Raw genomic sequence first — 12,166 nt, 5'->3', positions numbered from 1 at the left:
TTAGATAGAATTAATGTCAGCCACTGTTTCTCAGGCAGGCATGTGTTTTGCAGGCTGCAATCCAGCTTAGGAAAAGTAACTGGAGGTCATAATGTCATAACATTAAAAGACATTAACAAATTCTCTGGCATAGTGGTTGAGAACTAAGAATTCTCAGGGAAAGCAGACAAAACAATAAAGATTAACAACTGGAGTTAAAGCATTCAGGAGTGAAAGTGGAAACTTTGGGTCAGCCACATGTGTTCAGATATACTATACAGTATTTCCACCAAAGAGATTATATGCAACGTCATGGAGTTCTGCTATTCTAAAGGGATTCAGGTCAGGCAACATCTCAGAATTACAGTTATCAGAATCTGACCACAAGCCTGAGTTCCAGGGTTGCTGACGTCCACCTTCATTCTATAGCGCACGTAATTTATTTCCCAGTGATTGGCCCAAAAAGACAGATTAAAAAAGGACTAAATTCCAGCTACTGCACAATTTCCAATGGCTAACTCTAGTCTTATAGCTTAAGCACCTTCCCCTTCTCAATTCTTTTCAGACAGCAACCCCCCTTGTATTAGTCATTCAAGAATTGCAGCTGAAACCTTTTCTGTGTTCCAACAGCAGTTTCCTAGGGAACAGCTTTTCAAAATATGCAGGTATACAACCCACCTGCACTGGAAAGATATATATTTGGATCATTTCTTTGTCCCCGCCCCCACCCCAGTTCACTGAACTACTGACTGGATATGAGAACGGGTTTTATAACCTGGTTGCCAAGCAGCCAGCCTTTTATTGGGCCAAGAGGTAAAATGGTCTTCTGTTAAAATAATCAGGATTGGGGGCTAAATAGCCAGCTGACTTCAGAGTTTGCCAGCCTCCACTCATCATAACCAACCAGCTTCTCTCTGAGTCCAAGATCTGTCCTAACTCACAAGGAGTTTTGTTTGTTTGTTTTGGTCTTGGCCTTACTTGCTCTTGCTCTGGGTGCCTCCAGACTGTCAGGGATATGTGGGAAAGATTAAAGTGCATACCAGGCGTGAGCAATGGAAGCAGACTGAGGTGCTCTGTTCCCCTAGTATAGCAAGCCCACTTTTAAAACAAAATGGACTTTTTGTGGTTAGGAAAGAGACCAGGAAGTACATTGAAAAGTCTGAGATGAACAGATGACTAACAGGTAGATGACTAACAAGCAAAGTAGGACGAATGCAGACAAATCACTACGAATGTTCAGTGAAGACCAGATATAAACTAACTGCTGGGGGATGAATGCTCAATAAAGAGATCATCTGGAGAGGCCCTCTGTCTCCTGGCTCACCACTTTTGATACCCAAAGCTCACAATCCTATTATAAGCTGCAAACAAAGTAAGCAGCCAGTGATACATCAATCTGGAGTGTGACTGTCACAGTTAATCCAGAACTTTGTTATAACATGATGACAAAGGTAGGAATGCTGTAAGGCAGAAGGAAGCTAATATCGATGATGGAAACACAGCACCAATGCACATTCTGCTTTCAGGTAGATTTAATGAAAGACTCTGTGGCATACTCAGGACATACTTAGCTAAGTCCAGATATAAAACGTGCTTAGCCCAGTTGTAACTATTCAGCTATGTACAGAATGAACATGCCACAAATGCAAAAGAAATCCATTTGAGCACAAACCTAAAAATATTTAGGCGATCCCCTAAGAGGCAGCATTTCCCCCCTTCCAAAACAAAACATAGATATCAGATAACAGATAACAGAGTAAATATTTACAAGTGCATTTCCTTTACAAAAATACATTTATTCCTAAGTAGGATAGACTGTCATTAATAATGACCTGGAATTTTTTTTCACTTCAATTTGAATGATTCATAAGCTAAACTTTACAACCACAAAAAGGTTTATTATGTTACCACTTTTGACACAGAAAAAGAAAAGGCTTAAAATAGTTCATACCTGAAAAGAAAATTAACAATGGGATATTATGCAATTAGTTCTCTACATACTTCAAGAGCCGTACCGATTCAACCACCAACTACATACAAATAAGTTTGGAAAAATAACAGCTAATCTCTCTCTTCTCTGGTCCCTACCACTTGTTGTGATTCTCAAGGCAGTTTATTTTAGACTTGGTGCTGCTCATTGATGCAAATCTGTTGCTGTGTCTACAGATCTTCAACAAAATGCCATCCCATATCCTTCCCTGCCCCCCCAATTTAATACAGACTTACTGTTTCTGCAGGGGTTTTCTTTACTTATCAGATTTTCTGCGAAAACAGTAAATCCAGATTAAAAGGGAAAGTATCATGGGATGACATTTTGATAAGGATGTTGTGTGGACACTGCACAGAACTTGCATACATGAGCAGCACTATATCCACAATAAACTGCCAGGTGGAAGCAGCTCACATCTTATGCAAGGACACTTACAGTCCATTCTATGCAGGCTGACCCAGAAGTCAGTCCTACAAAGTTCTGGGGGCGCTCACACCCAAGTAAGTGTGTACAGGAATACAGCCCTCAAGAAGTTACCTGGGTTATTATTTTTTAATGCCACGCAGTTTCTCTTTTCAATGGCTGACTGTAATGTGGTAGGCTAATCTATGCATTTTTATTTTCTAGTCTAGAAAGCAAATAAAATTTTCTGGACAAGTTTTTTTTTTTTAAGTTAAAACTACTTTGAAAGGATGTATCAAAATGGACTATGTTGTGTATAATGCATAACACAGTGTTGCCTTATTTGCTAACCCACAGGACAGACATGATTGAAAGCAATGTTCTTTGCTAAAACAAACAAAAATACTACAAAGATCTATAAAATGGATGTTGATACCTTGTCACATACTCCAGGCCTATTCTTTCTGGCTAAGGATTATGTAACTAAACCTCAAAGCTATTTTTAAAAGGCTGAATGAAATTAGTTTGATCAGTATTTTGTGCTTTGCAGATTTACAAGATCGACAGGGCACAGAGTTTTTGGTTCATAGGCCAGGTATAGCAGAGCCACCAGCACTGAAGCAAAAGGCTTTGTACCTTTTAATAAGTGAGCATTTCTCAGGACCAATTTTAAAGCAACAGAGACCTTCAGGCACTTTCCAGCATCTAAGATCATCATTAAATGTGAATCCCTTGCCAATAAAATAAAACAAAACAAATGCAGTTCTAGGAGATAAATTCCATTCATAGGGGAAATAAGCTCCCTGTGGTTTTGTGTCATCTTTTACAAAGATAACTAAGCATTCTGGGAATATTTCCCGGTCTCTCTCTCTCTCTCTTAAATTACTAATCCTGCTTGCTTATCAATCATTGACCTTGGGAAATACGTATAAAGCAGAAATGCCCTTCTCTTCTTATCACACACTGCTCTGCATAAAAGATGCTACAAGAAAAGCAGAGTGTCACTTAGCACATTCAGCCTAACACTTAACCTCGGCAAGAGTCAAGAACAGCCATGAAAATGTATACTTTTTATTTCAATTGTCCAGAACCAGCACACGCGTCTCTCCTAAGCTGTAGAAGAGGACCCTTCCCATGCAATCCTTAAAGCAGTTTTGTGTAAACAACTTAAATAAGCATTTTAATCTGGGAAAACTGGGGATTTTAATTTAAGAAAACTGTGTGTTAACACTACATAGTTTATTCTAATTTAACAGTATTGCATTATATAGGCATTTCAGATTGGATGCCAGCGAAGAAGAAGAAAGTAAATCATTTGGCATGAAACCTTCAAAGAATACACATTACTATCTAGTTGAAATTCCGTTCAAGGGAAGAGAAACCAGGCAGAACCTTTATTTCTGTGGAAGAGATAAATCTAAACCTGTAGCATTGCTTCAATCCTGCAAATCAATCTACATATGTAACCTCATGTCTTATCCTATAGGGATCCCTATATGCCCTAAGCTTGCATACTATTTACTGCTTACTTGCGGGCACAGCAGTGTTACAATTCTTTGGGCTGGGCATGCAGAACAGTAGTTTCAAATGCCCAGGGCGAGATTAAAAGCTTTCCATTTCTTCTGTGAAAGGAAAATGCCAGCCTGCACATGGGAAACAGCTTCAATATCCATGGAGCAATTCTCTTTCACAGAACAGAGGAAGCTGGCCAGACTATTTGCCCATCAAGCCCAGTATTGTCCACTCTTTTCTCTCAGCTGCTCTCCAGGAAGCAATCTTTTCTATCCTAATTTTAACTGAAGATGTCATTTGAGACCTTCTGCATGTAAATCATGTGCTTTATTGCTGAGGTATGAACCCTCCCAATAGAAAACAAGCCTTGGAATGAGAATCCTCATCACATACTAGGCTTATAGGACGTGAGCAAACAGTGAAGCCATTGTCAGGTTTGATTTTATTTTTTTTACCCCCAGTCAGTTTGGCTATGGACGTCTCTGTGTGTGCTATCTTCATTTATGCAATGTTTCTCTGACACAGGAAGCCTGTGATCATGCTCTATTAATATTTCATATTTAATTTGTTCTTGGTACACCGTTTATATATTTTTAGGAGTGATCAAATGAACAAATAGGTAGAATTGTCAGTGAACTAAGAAGTTAGAAAGTTCTGTAGAAGACGACTGCACTTGGTGGTCCTTCCTACAATTACCCAACCAACTCTATAGAGGCACTATACAGCTGAACCAGAAATGCAATGGTATAAGCCACAAAGAGGTTACATGTGCAAGAAACATTTTAAGGCTCTTAGCGTTTCACAGCTCACAAGTCTGTCTTGGATTTCCATGCTTTTTTTTTCAAGTGGAAAATATTTGCTCCCATTAATCAAGGTTACACTATTAAAAAACAAAATATAAAAAATAAGATGAACTAGATGTTGGTTCCCAGCCCTAAACATCCGAGATGCTGCTGAAATTGATGTAGAAAATCTTTGTAGCCAGACCCCAAATTCTAGTTTTTATATGGCCCATTCTCTACGGAGAATAGCAAATTTTCTGCCAGTGTACAACATAATTACACAAGGTTTATAATTGTTAGATTTCTGAGGATTTGGACAAAACACGTTTAAAGGAAGCATACTATTAAAATAAATAGATTACTTTGAGAATGTATTTTAAGTCAGTTGGAATGTTTTGAAACATTACATTTCCCTCCATGAATCAAAGGAAGGATTTAACAGCTCATTTTCCACAGGAAACCAAAAAATAGTTCAGAAATAAGTTGCACATACTCCTTTTGTGAAAATAAGAAAGTTTTTGTTTGTGGGAATTTTTAACAATGCTCAAGTTGGCAGAGCACTGATGAAGAAAATAAATCAATATTTGTTGCTACTGGAGGTCCTTCAAATCTTAAATGGCAACAATTTCAGTAACTTAAGTAAAGCCACTATGCATACAACGGATCTGCACTGACAGATTTTTCAGGGCATCTTTGGATGCTACGTAAAAAAGCTGAAGACTATGGTCTATGCATCTCTTCACAAGCTTTTAGGTTACATATGGGGAACACTTTGGGGAAAAGTGGTGACTCCCATATCCTCTCCATGGCAAAGTATACACATTCTGGATCTGCACCCAAAGGAAGATGCAGGAGCTACTGCTTCGGGTGTCATCCAGGACTATGCAAACAGATACACAAATCAACTCATTAACTTTCTCCTCCCCTTGCCCTTCCAGGTAATGTCCAAAATCATTCTAGTGAAACACAGTGCAAAGGGGGAATTTGCCACATCCTAAGATACTAACCTATACACAGAAGTAGGCTTATATAATGTAATTAGAGCCACTGCTAGATGTTACCTGTGTGTGTAAAAAAATATCTGGCTAAGATCCAGATAACTAGTTCCAAGAGCTTAAAGAAGCTGTGGACTCGTCCTTCTCAAGCAGCAGCCTCACATACAGTGAAACAACTGCTTTGGAAACTGAAGTGAATTAGAAAATCAGTTTTTGATATGGCATGAGTGGCAGGCCAAACTGTTGAAAGGGGGAGAACGTTAGGCAGGTGCAAGCTCCCTGCACCCAAAATAGGAGTGTATGCAAGTGGTACTCCTGCACCATGCCCAGAGCATTTAACAGGTGATAGTTATTGACACTGTCATCAAGTATAAGTTAGAGGAAGCCAGCATGGGCTTTAGTCCAGCCACTCCTTTTTCCTTCCATCTGCTGTGTTGTGCCTGACATTCCTGATCATGTTGTGGGGCACAGAAATGACAGCCTACAGTTATTTCACCATCTACTTCCTACTTTTACATGCTAGGGCTGTGGTATTTGTACTGCCATATTTTCCTGAAGTGAATTACATCATAGCATCCGAAAGTGAATGTAGTTACTTGTAGTGTGCCGTTCACTCTACAAATAACTCTGTTTATTAAAACTTGTACAGATCATTCAGCTGTATTGTTTTGGCTTTTAACTGTGCAAAAGTAATGGAAGACAGGAAACAAAATAACAATATGTTACTAGCTTTGTAATGATATCCATAAACAAAACACAACATTTTTAAAAGAGGAAGAATGCACATGCGATACCTAAGGCAGCCATTAGTATTTTTGTAACACTACCGCTTGTCAGGGGAAACTTCCCCCCTCCCTCGAACAGTCAGTGGGTTTTGGTCAGGTAGCTTTGTCAATCATGTTAAATCTGCTTCTGTTTCAGGTGTTACAACCAGTTCTACTATAGCTTTTAGATTCCAGATAACCCAAAAATGTGGTTGAAATGCCATTAACATTTTACAACATGTCAATGTGTTACTGAATATACTAAAATAATACAGACGTATATTTAGGTGCAGTGGACCTAATCTAGCACACTTAAGACCACAAATTTCAAAACTACCTCTTTCCCACATTGTTGCCTTCAAGGAAATCTGAAAAAGGAAGCCTGCAATGGCAACAGTTTCAAAAAAATACCTAACACTTTTTATATTACAGTTTATGACACTTCCTGTTTCTTCTTTTATTTAAAAAAATATTATGTAATAGACTTTTAAAAAGACAAAATAACCTTACCTGCTGCATGTTTACAGATTTGCTATTTCTGCAATTTAAAACTCATTTTATATACACTGCTGAAAGGATATGAGACATTATACCATTTCAATTCAATACAAACTGTCGCATTTAACTTCTCTGACACAAAATCTAAAATTTCAAATTCTGCAAAGGGACTGCTGTATACTAACGAGTTAGCTACCTGGACCTATGGGGAACTGAATGAGAAAACGTTAGTGGCACAACAACCACATTTCTAAAACATGTATTATATACAAAAAAAAAATGTAAAGGCATATTTAACCTTTTTATACAGTACTTTCAAACAACATTTTTCAGTAAGATAGTTAATGTGGAAAAAAACAAACGAACAGCAACACCACATGTGAAAGAGCCGGTGGCCATCTCTGCCAATGTAATCAATGTTATGGACCAAGGAAGGTTTCTAACAGGCAAAGCAAGTATTCCAGAGATTCAGACTATACATTTAACTATTTGGCTATGACTCGCAAACTCTGATGTCACAAACATCTTATGAATGTTTCAGTAGGAGAATGGCACTTGGATTATGCTAATGGGGGGGAAGATAGTTGATCAGCTGAAGAAAAAGTCCGTATCTGCATGCTGGAATTCTGATCTTGTTTTCCCACCCCCCCCAAATCCAGGCACGTCCATTCATTGTGCAATCTGTCGATGGGTAAATATAGTGCAGGTTTAATCTCAGTGGGATCTGGCCCTTTGGTCTAACCGAAGTCAATTCTGGGTCGATACTGGAGTACCATGGGGTAAGACTAGAACCAGAATGAAAACAGAACAAACAATGACAGCATGTAGACATAAGCACATATGCAGTAGAATTATTTAAAACGTATCAAAATAGTTTACTCATCAACTTATACACATTAAAGAAGCGAAACAAAAAGGAGGGGCTCTGTATATTAAAACAACAAGAGTTGGGCTAGCTCTTCCCATGTCATGTCAAACTGCCTTGGAGATGAGCTGAAGTATTTCTCCCCAAATCAGACAATACATTGCCTAATTTCTGGACCAATCTGAACCCATTATTTCCCTCTGTATAGCCTTTCAAAGCAGCCCCTATGCAAATGCCATCTCCAGTCTGTTTATTCAGGCCTGCTTTGAAGCAGTGAACCTGGCAAATCTGCTGCTGGGAGCCTTACTGGGCTTCATCACATGTTCCAGAAAGCAGGAGGAAGCTAAATACTCTGAGGGCCCTTGTGCCACTCACTATAGTTCAGCTTAACATAAGTGAAGGCAAAATTGGTGGGAGGACCATCATGTATGCCACCCTGGATAAAACTCTCCTTCCTTTACGGCACAAGTAATTTTACTGCACAAAAATAAAATTTGTCAATTATTCTAATGCTATTCCTAAATTGCTTTGAAATCTTAGGCTGAAATCCCATGAAGTCCTAAGCAGCTAAATAAACTATTAACATAAATTAAACTATCAAACACCATCTTGGGTGGTGAAAGGCAGCCCGGCTCACCTGTAGGGCTGGGTGAAGCAGCCACCTTGGGTGGTAAAAATCCCTGAGGCAGCACCCTCAAGATTTCTGGTGAGATCTTGCAAGACTTCAGGGAAATCTCAACAGAAATCACTGCTGGTGCCAACACTACTTCTCTTCTAGCAGCAGAGGGGGTGGGGCGGGCAGTGCAGTAGCAGCACTTTCCCTTTTGCCTCTGGCGGCAAACGGGACATACCGGCCCTGTTTTCAGGCATTTCAGGGATCATCCCATTGCTGCATGAGAATGCAGCTTTAGTTACATGTAACGTAACTTGAGCAAGCAGGGCTATAGGAGGGCAAATCACCTTGTGACATTTTGGCCTATCGTTTTGGCTTATTATTATACAAAAAGCTAAGGAATTGGATTATTTTATCAGAAGTTTGATTATCATCTCACTACTCTCTCTCTATCTCTCTCTCTCTCTCTCTCTCTCACACACACACACACACACACACACACTCTCTCTCTATATATATACAGGTGTTTGTTCTTTTCCCAGTTATCTTAATGAAACATGGCTATGAACCATTCACTCCTAGTCTCCACGTATCCTAACAATTAAAAGTGTTTAAATCATACACAAACAATTAAACAGCATCAGAGGGAGTCACCAAGGCTGCTGGTACTGGAAGAATCAACAACCACAGCAGATAGAGGGGCAAAATACTACCTTCTAACTCCCATCTATGTGGTAGCCAGTCAACATCAAGTGGCAGCAGTACAGGGAGAAGCCAGCCTTCAATTGTTGTAACATATATCTGAAGTTTTCTTAGGATACTTACATTTATATATCTATGAGCAAAGGAATCCTAACTCTGGCCAAGGGTCAGTGGGGTAAACGGAATGGCAGAGCCACCTCAATGTTCTTTAACTTACAATGGCCAGGGCAGGAGTTAGGGGCAGTGACATTCACTTCTTTCCCTTTTGTTGGGCTGCACCAGCTGCAGGTTGGCACAACAGACTGGGTCTCTCTTCAGGAGCTGGACTGGCTTAGGATCCCGCAGATCCATAGCTGCAGCAGGGGCTTCTGTGGTGGGGGAGCTCCCTGCACCCCCATAGGAAGAGGCCAATGGGTGGGAATGCCCACTGGATTCTAAGGTCCTATAGCAGTGCTAATCAGGACTTAGGACTATAGCCTTAGTGTCACTGTTTTATACTATTTCTATCTTTGATATGTGCCTTGGGTATGCGAACAGAAAAGTAGGATATAAATTTCACAAACAAATTAATGAATAAATATTATTACATGCATTAAAAAAATTTAATCTGCATGACCTTCTGAAAGCACCTGAGGCTTATGACCTACAAGGCTAATTTTGGTCTTGGGAGACTTTCTTATATGGAATTAAAAGGACACCCACCACCCATTGGGCTCCATTAACAATGGTTGTGTTAATGTCATCTTAATGACTATAATGTGTACAGTCGGGAGTGCCTCTTACCTGATAAAAAGAGCCATCCTGTGAGCAGACTTGCGAAGATGAGCAGTTCTGACACCGAAACTGCGAAGGAGACGAGTTTCTGATCAGATAAGAGGCATCCACAACTGGACATGGATTATCAGTCATCTCATTTATAATTCTGTTTCACATTTGAGAATTTAATTATTTTACAATTAAGACAGGTATTGCATTGCTATCAGAGATTAACAGCAAAACGTGTAACTTGTACTGGACCCATTTTATTAGTAGGCATATTCATTTTATAATCAAAAGAACTAGAAAGGGAGCAAGGTGAAAATTACTAGGGACTGATCTGAAGACCCCATTGTACAAGGGGAATAAAAAGTGCTTCTGCTTACACACTCCATTGTTCCCTCTCCCTGCCTCCTGGTCTACAGCTTCCCCACTCTTTCAGAATTGCCTACAGAGAGTTGGGAGTGTTCTTGAAGGATCCTCAACTCTTTTCAGGATTTGTGCAGCACAGGGTGCAGATGCAACGAGAGGGAATTAGGAACTGTCTCCTTGAATGAGTGAAAGTGCTTTCCACTTAACTTGGAGGGCTTAAGGCACAAACTGGAATTAAAAAAAGGCTACCTAAGGCTATAAGATATGCAAATAGTTTCTTAGTTGTGACTAGCATTCACTTAGAATGGAAAATATATAATCCCCCCACCCATTATTTTATATTCAGTAGATGAATAGGGTTGTATACAACACTGTGTGAGTGCACAATAAGCTCATGCAATGGACCTTTCCCTTCCTCTGCTCCCCCCAAAAAAGCATCTCCATGGTGCAAGTTTTTCTAATCTGATACTGTGCATCCCTCCCCTCCACTTATGCAGCTATTTACAGCTCCATAAGGGGCTGTAGGGGCACTGCAAGGAAAAGAGAAAGGGAAAGATGTATTGTGCAAGCTCCTATCTGCTCATACTAAGCATTAAACTAGTATAAGCCATGTTTTAAAAGTCCTACTAGTTTAAAGGACGATTTCTATCTACGTAAATGATTGCAAAACATAACCAGGGATTAAAAAAATTAAATTATCTTTTTGAAGTCATCACTTTTAGCAATGCAAGTCAATTCCTTTCCAAATCTGAAAGTCCTTAAATATTCTCGCATTTAATCATTTCTCAGCCTGTCTGAGTCATTGCTCAGAATAATATAATAATGGTACTAATGGTACCCATGTCAAGTGCTCATCTTTTTGAAATGGTACTTTGTGAGGATGCTGCTACTCCTGAGGCAGCTAACTACTAGATCTCTTTATGATAAATGTTCAAGCACCCTCCCAATTTCCCCAGATCTATTTCTTTTTTGTTTTTTGTAACCACTTGGCACCAAGCAGCTTTGTTTTCTGTACTTTCCACTGACAAATGCATTCCTAGGCTGCAAGGCCCCCTTCTCCCTGGACTCCATGACTTAATTTCCCAGCTTAGTTCCCAGCAAGAAGTGGCTACTGCCAGCTGGTTTCTTTGTTGTTTACACTCTGTGCCAAAGCAGCCAAGGTGGTGCTGGTTTGGAATAACCATCAGTTATCATGCCACTGTATCATAAAATTTGGGAAATCATGGACTATTGGAAGCCAGCAATGCATTTTAAAATAGTTATTAATAAGTCCTGTTGAGGCTTTTAAACATAAATTTAGAAACTTAAGATAGCAAATAAGCTATATATACACAAAAGAAATTATTAGAGTTAAGTTATTTCTAATTTTATTTACATTTTCGCCTCGTAGTCTCCATCTTGTCATGTAGATGAATTCCATAGTGTGATCTTTCCCCATGATCTCCCCATTGCATAGTACATCCAGCTTAGAAAGAAAAGGAAAAGGGAAGTACTGTAAATCACAAAATAACCTTAAGAGTAAAAAACACCAACATAAAAACGCCGATTTCCTTTAAATTATTGCAATGTTTCCTAAAACTGATTAGTATATATGAGGAAATGATAGGGAGTATAAATGAGAACACATTATCCTACTGCAACATAATGATATTGATCATTGTTTAACTGAACAAAATACAAACGAAATGGCCCTGATACAGAAATATATTTTTACAAGTCCACATGTATTTTCACTTTCACTCCAGACAGAAGACCCAGCATCTATACATGCCACCTACAATGAGACAAACTAGAAAAGCAGCTTGGATTGCAGCACATCAAACTGCAGTGTTTTTAAACCATGATTTACTTAGGAGTCCATTTGATTCCATTATCAGATTAAAATGTAAAGGGACCCCTGACCATTAGGTCCAGTCGTGACCGACTCTGGGGTTGC

At 39.3% G+C, this 12,166-nt stretch overlaps 1 protein-coding gene across 5 annotated transcripts in view; it reads right to left on the bottom strand.

The window, feature by feature from the left end:
• Nucleotides 1–6,238: 6,238 nt before the first annotated feature.
• Nucleotides 6,239–12,166, bottom strand: part of PCGF5 (polycomb group ring finger 5) — a 33,576-nt gene continuing 27,648 nt past the window's right edge. For 3 of the 5 annotated variants that reach the window (XM_053388687.1, XM_053388686.1, XM_053388684.1), the window contains exons 8-10: nucleotides 11,606–11,695; nucleotides 9,886–9,945; nucleotides 6,239–7,707 (exon numbers count right to left, since the gene is read on the bottom strand). In XM_053388687.1, the coding sequence (XP_053244662.1) occupies nucleotides 7,660–7,707; nucleotides 9,886–9,945; nucleotides 11,606–11,695 (198 nt within the window). In that variant the 3' untranslated portion in view covers nucleotides 6,239–7,659. Of the gene's footprint in view, nucleotides 7,708–9,885; nucleotides 10,025–11,605; nucleotides 11,696–12,166 lie in introns of those variants that run through there. The other 2 variants (XM_053388688.1, XM_053388689.1) reach the window with 2 other exon arrangements.

Source organism: Podarcis raffonei, chromosome 5 (genome assembly GCF_027172205.1).
Source record: "Podarcis raffonei isolate rPodRaf1 chromosome 5, rPodRaf1.pri, whole genome shotgun sequence".
NCBI classification, from domain to species: Eukaryota; Metazoa; Chordata; class Lepidosauria; order Squamata; family Lacertidae; genus Podarcis; species Podarcis raffonei.
This window is presented reverse-complemented; position numbering and strand designations above follow the sequence as displayed.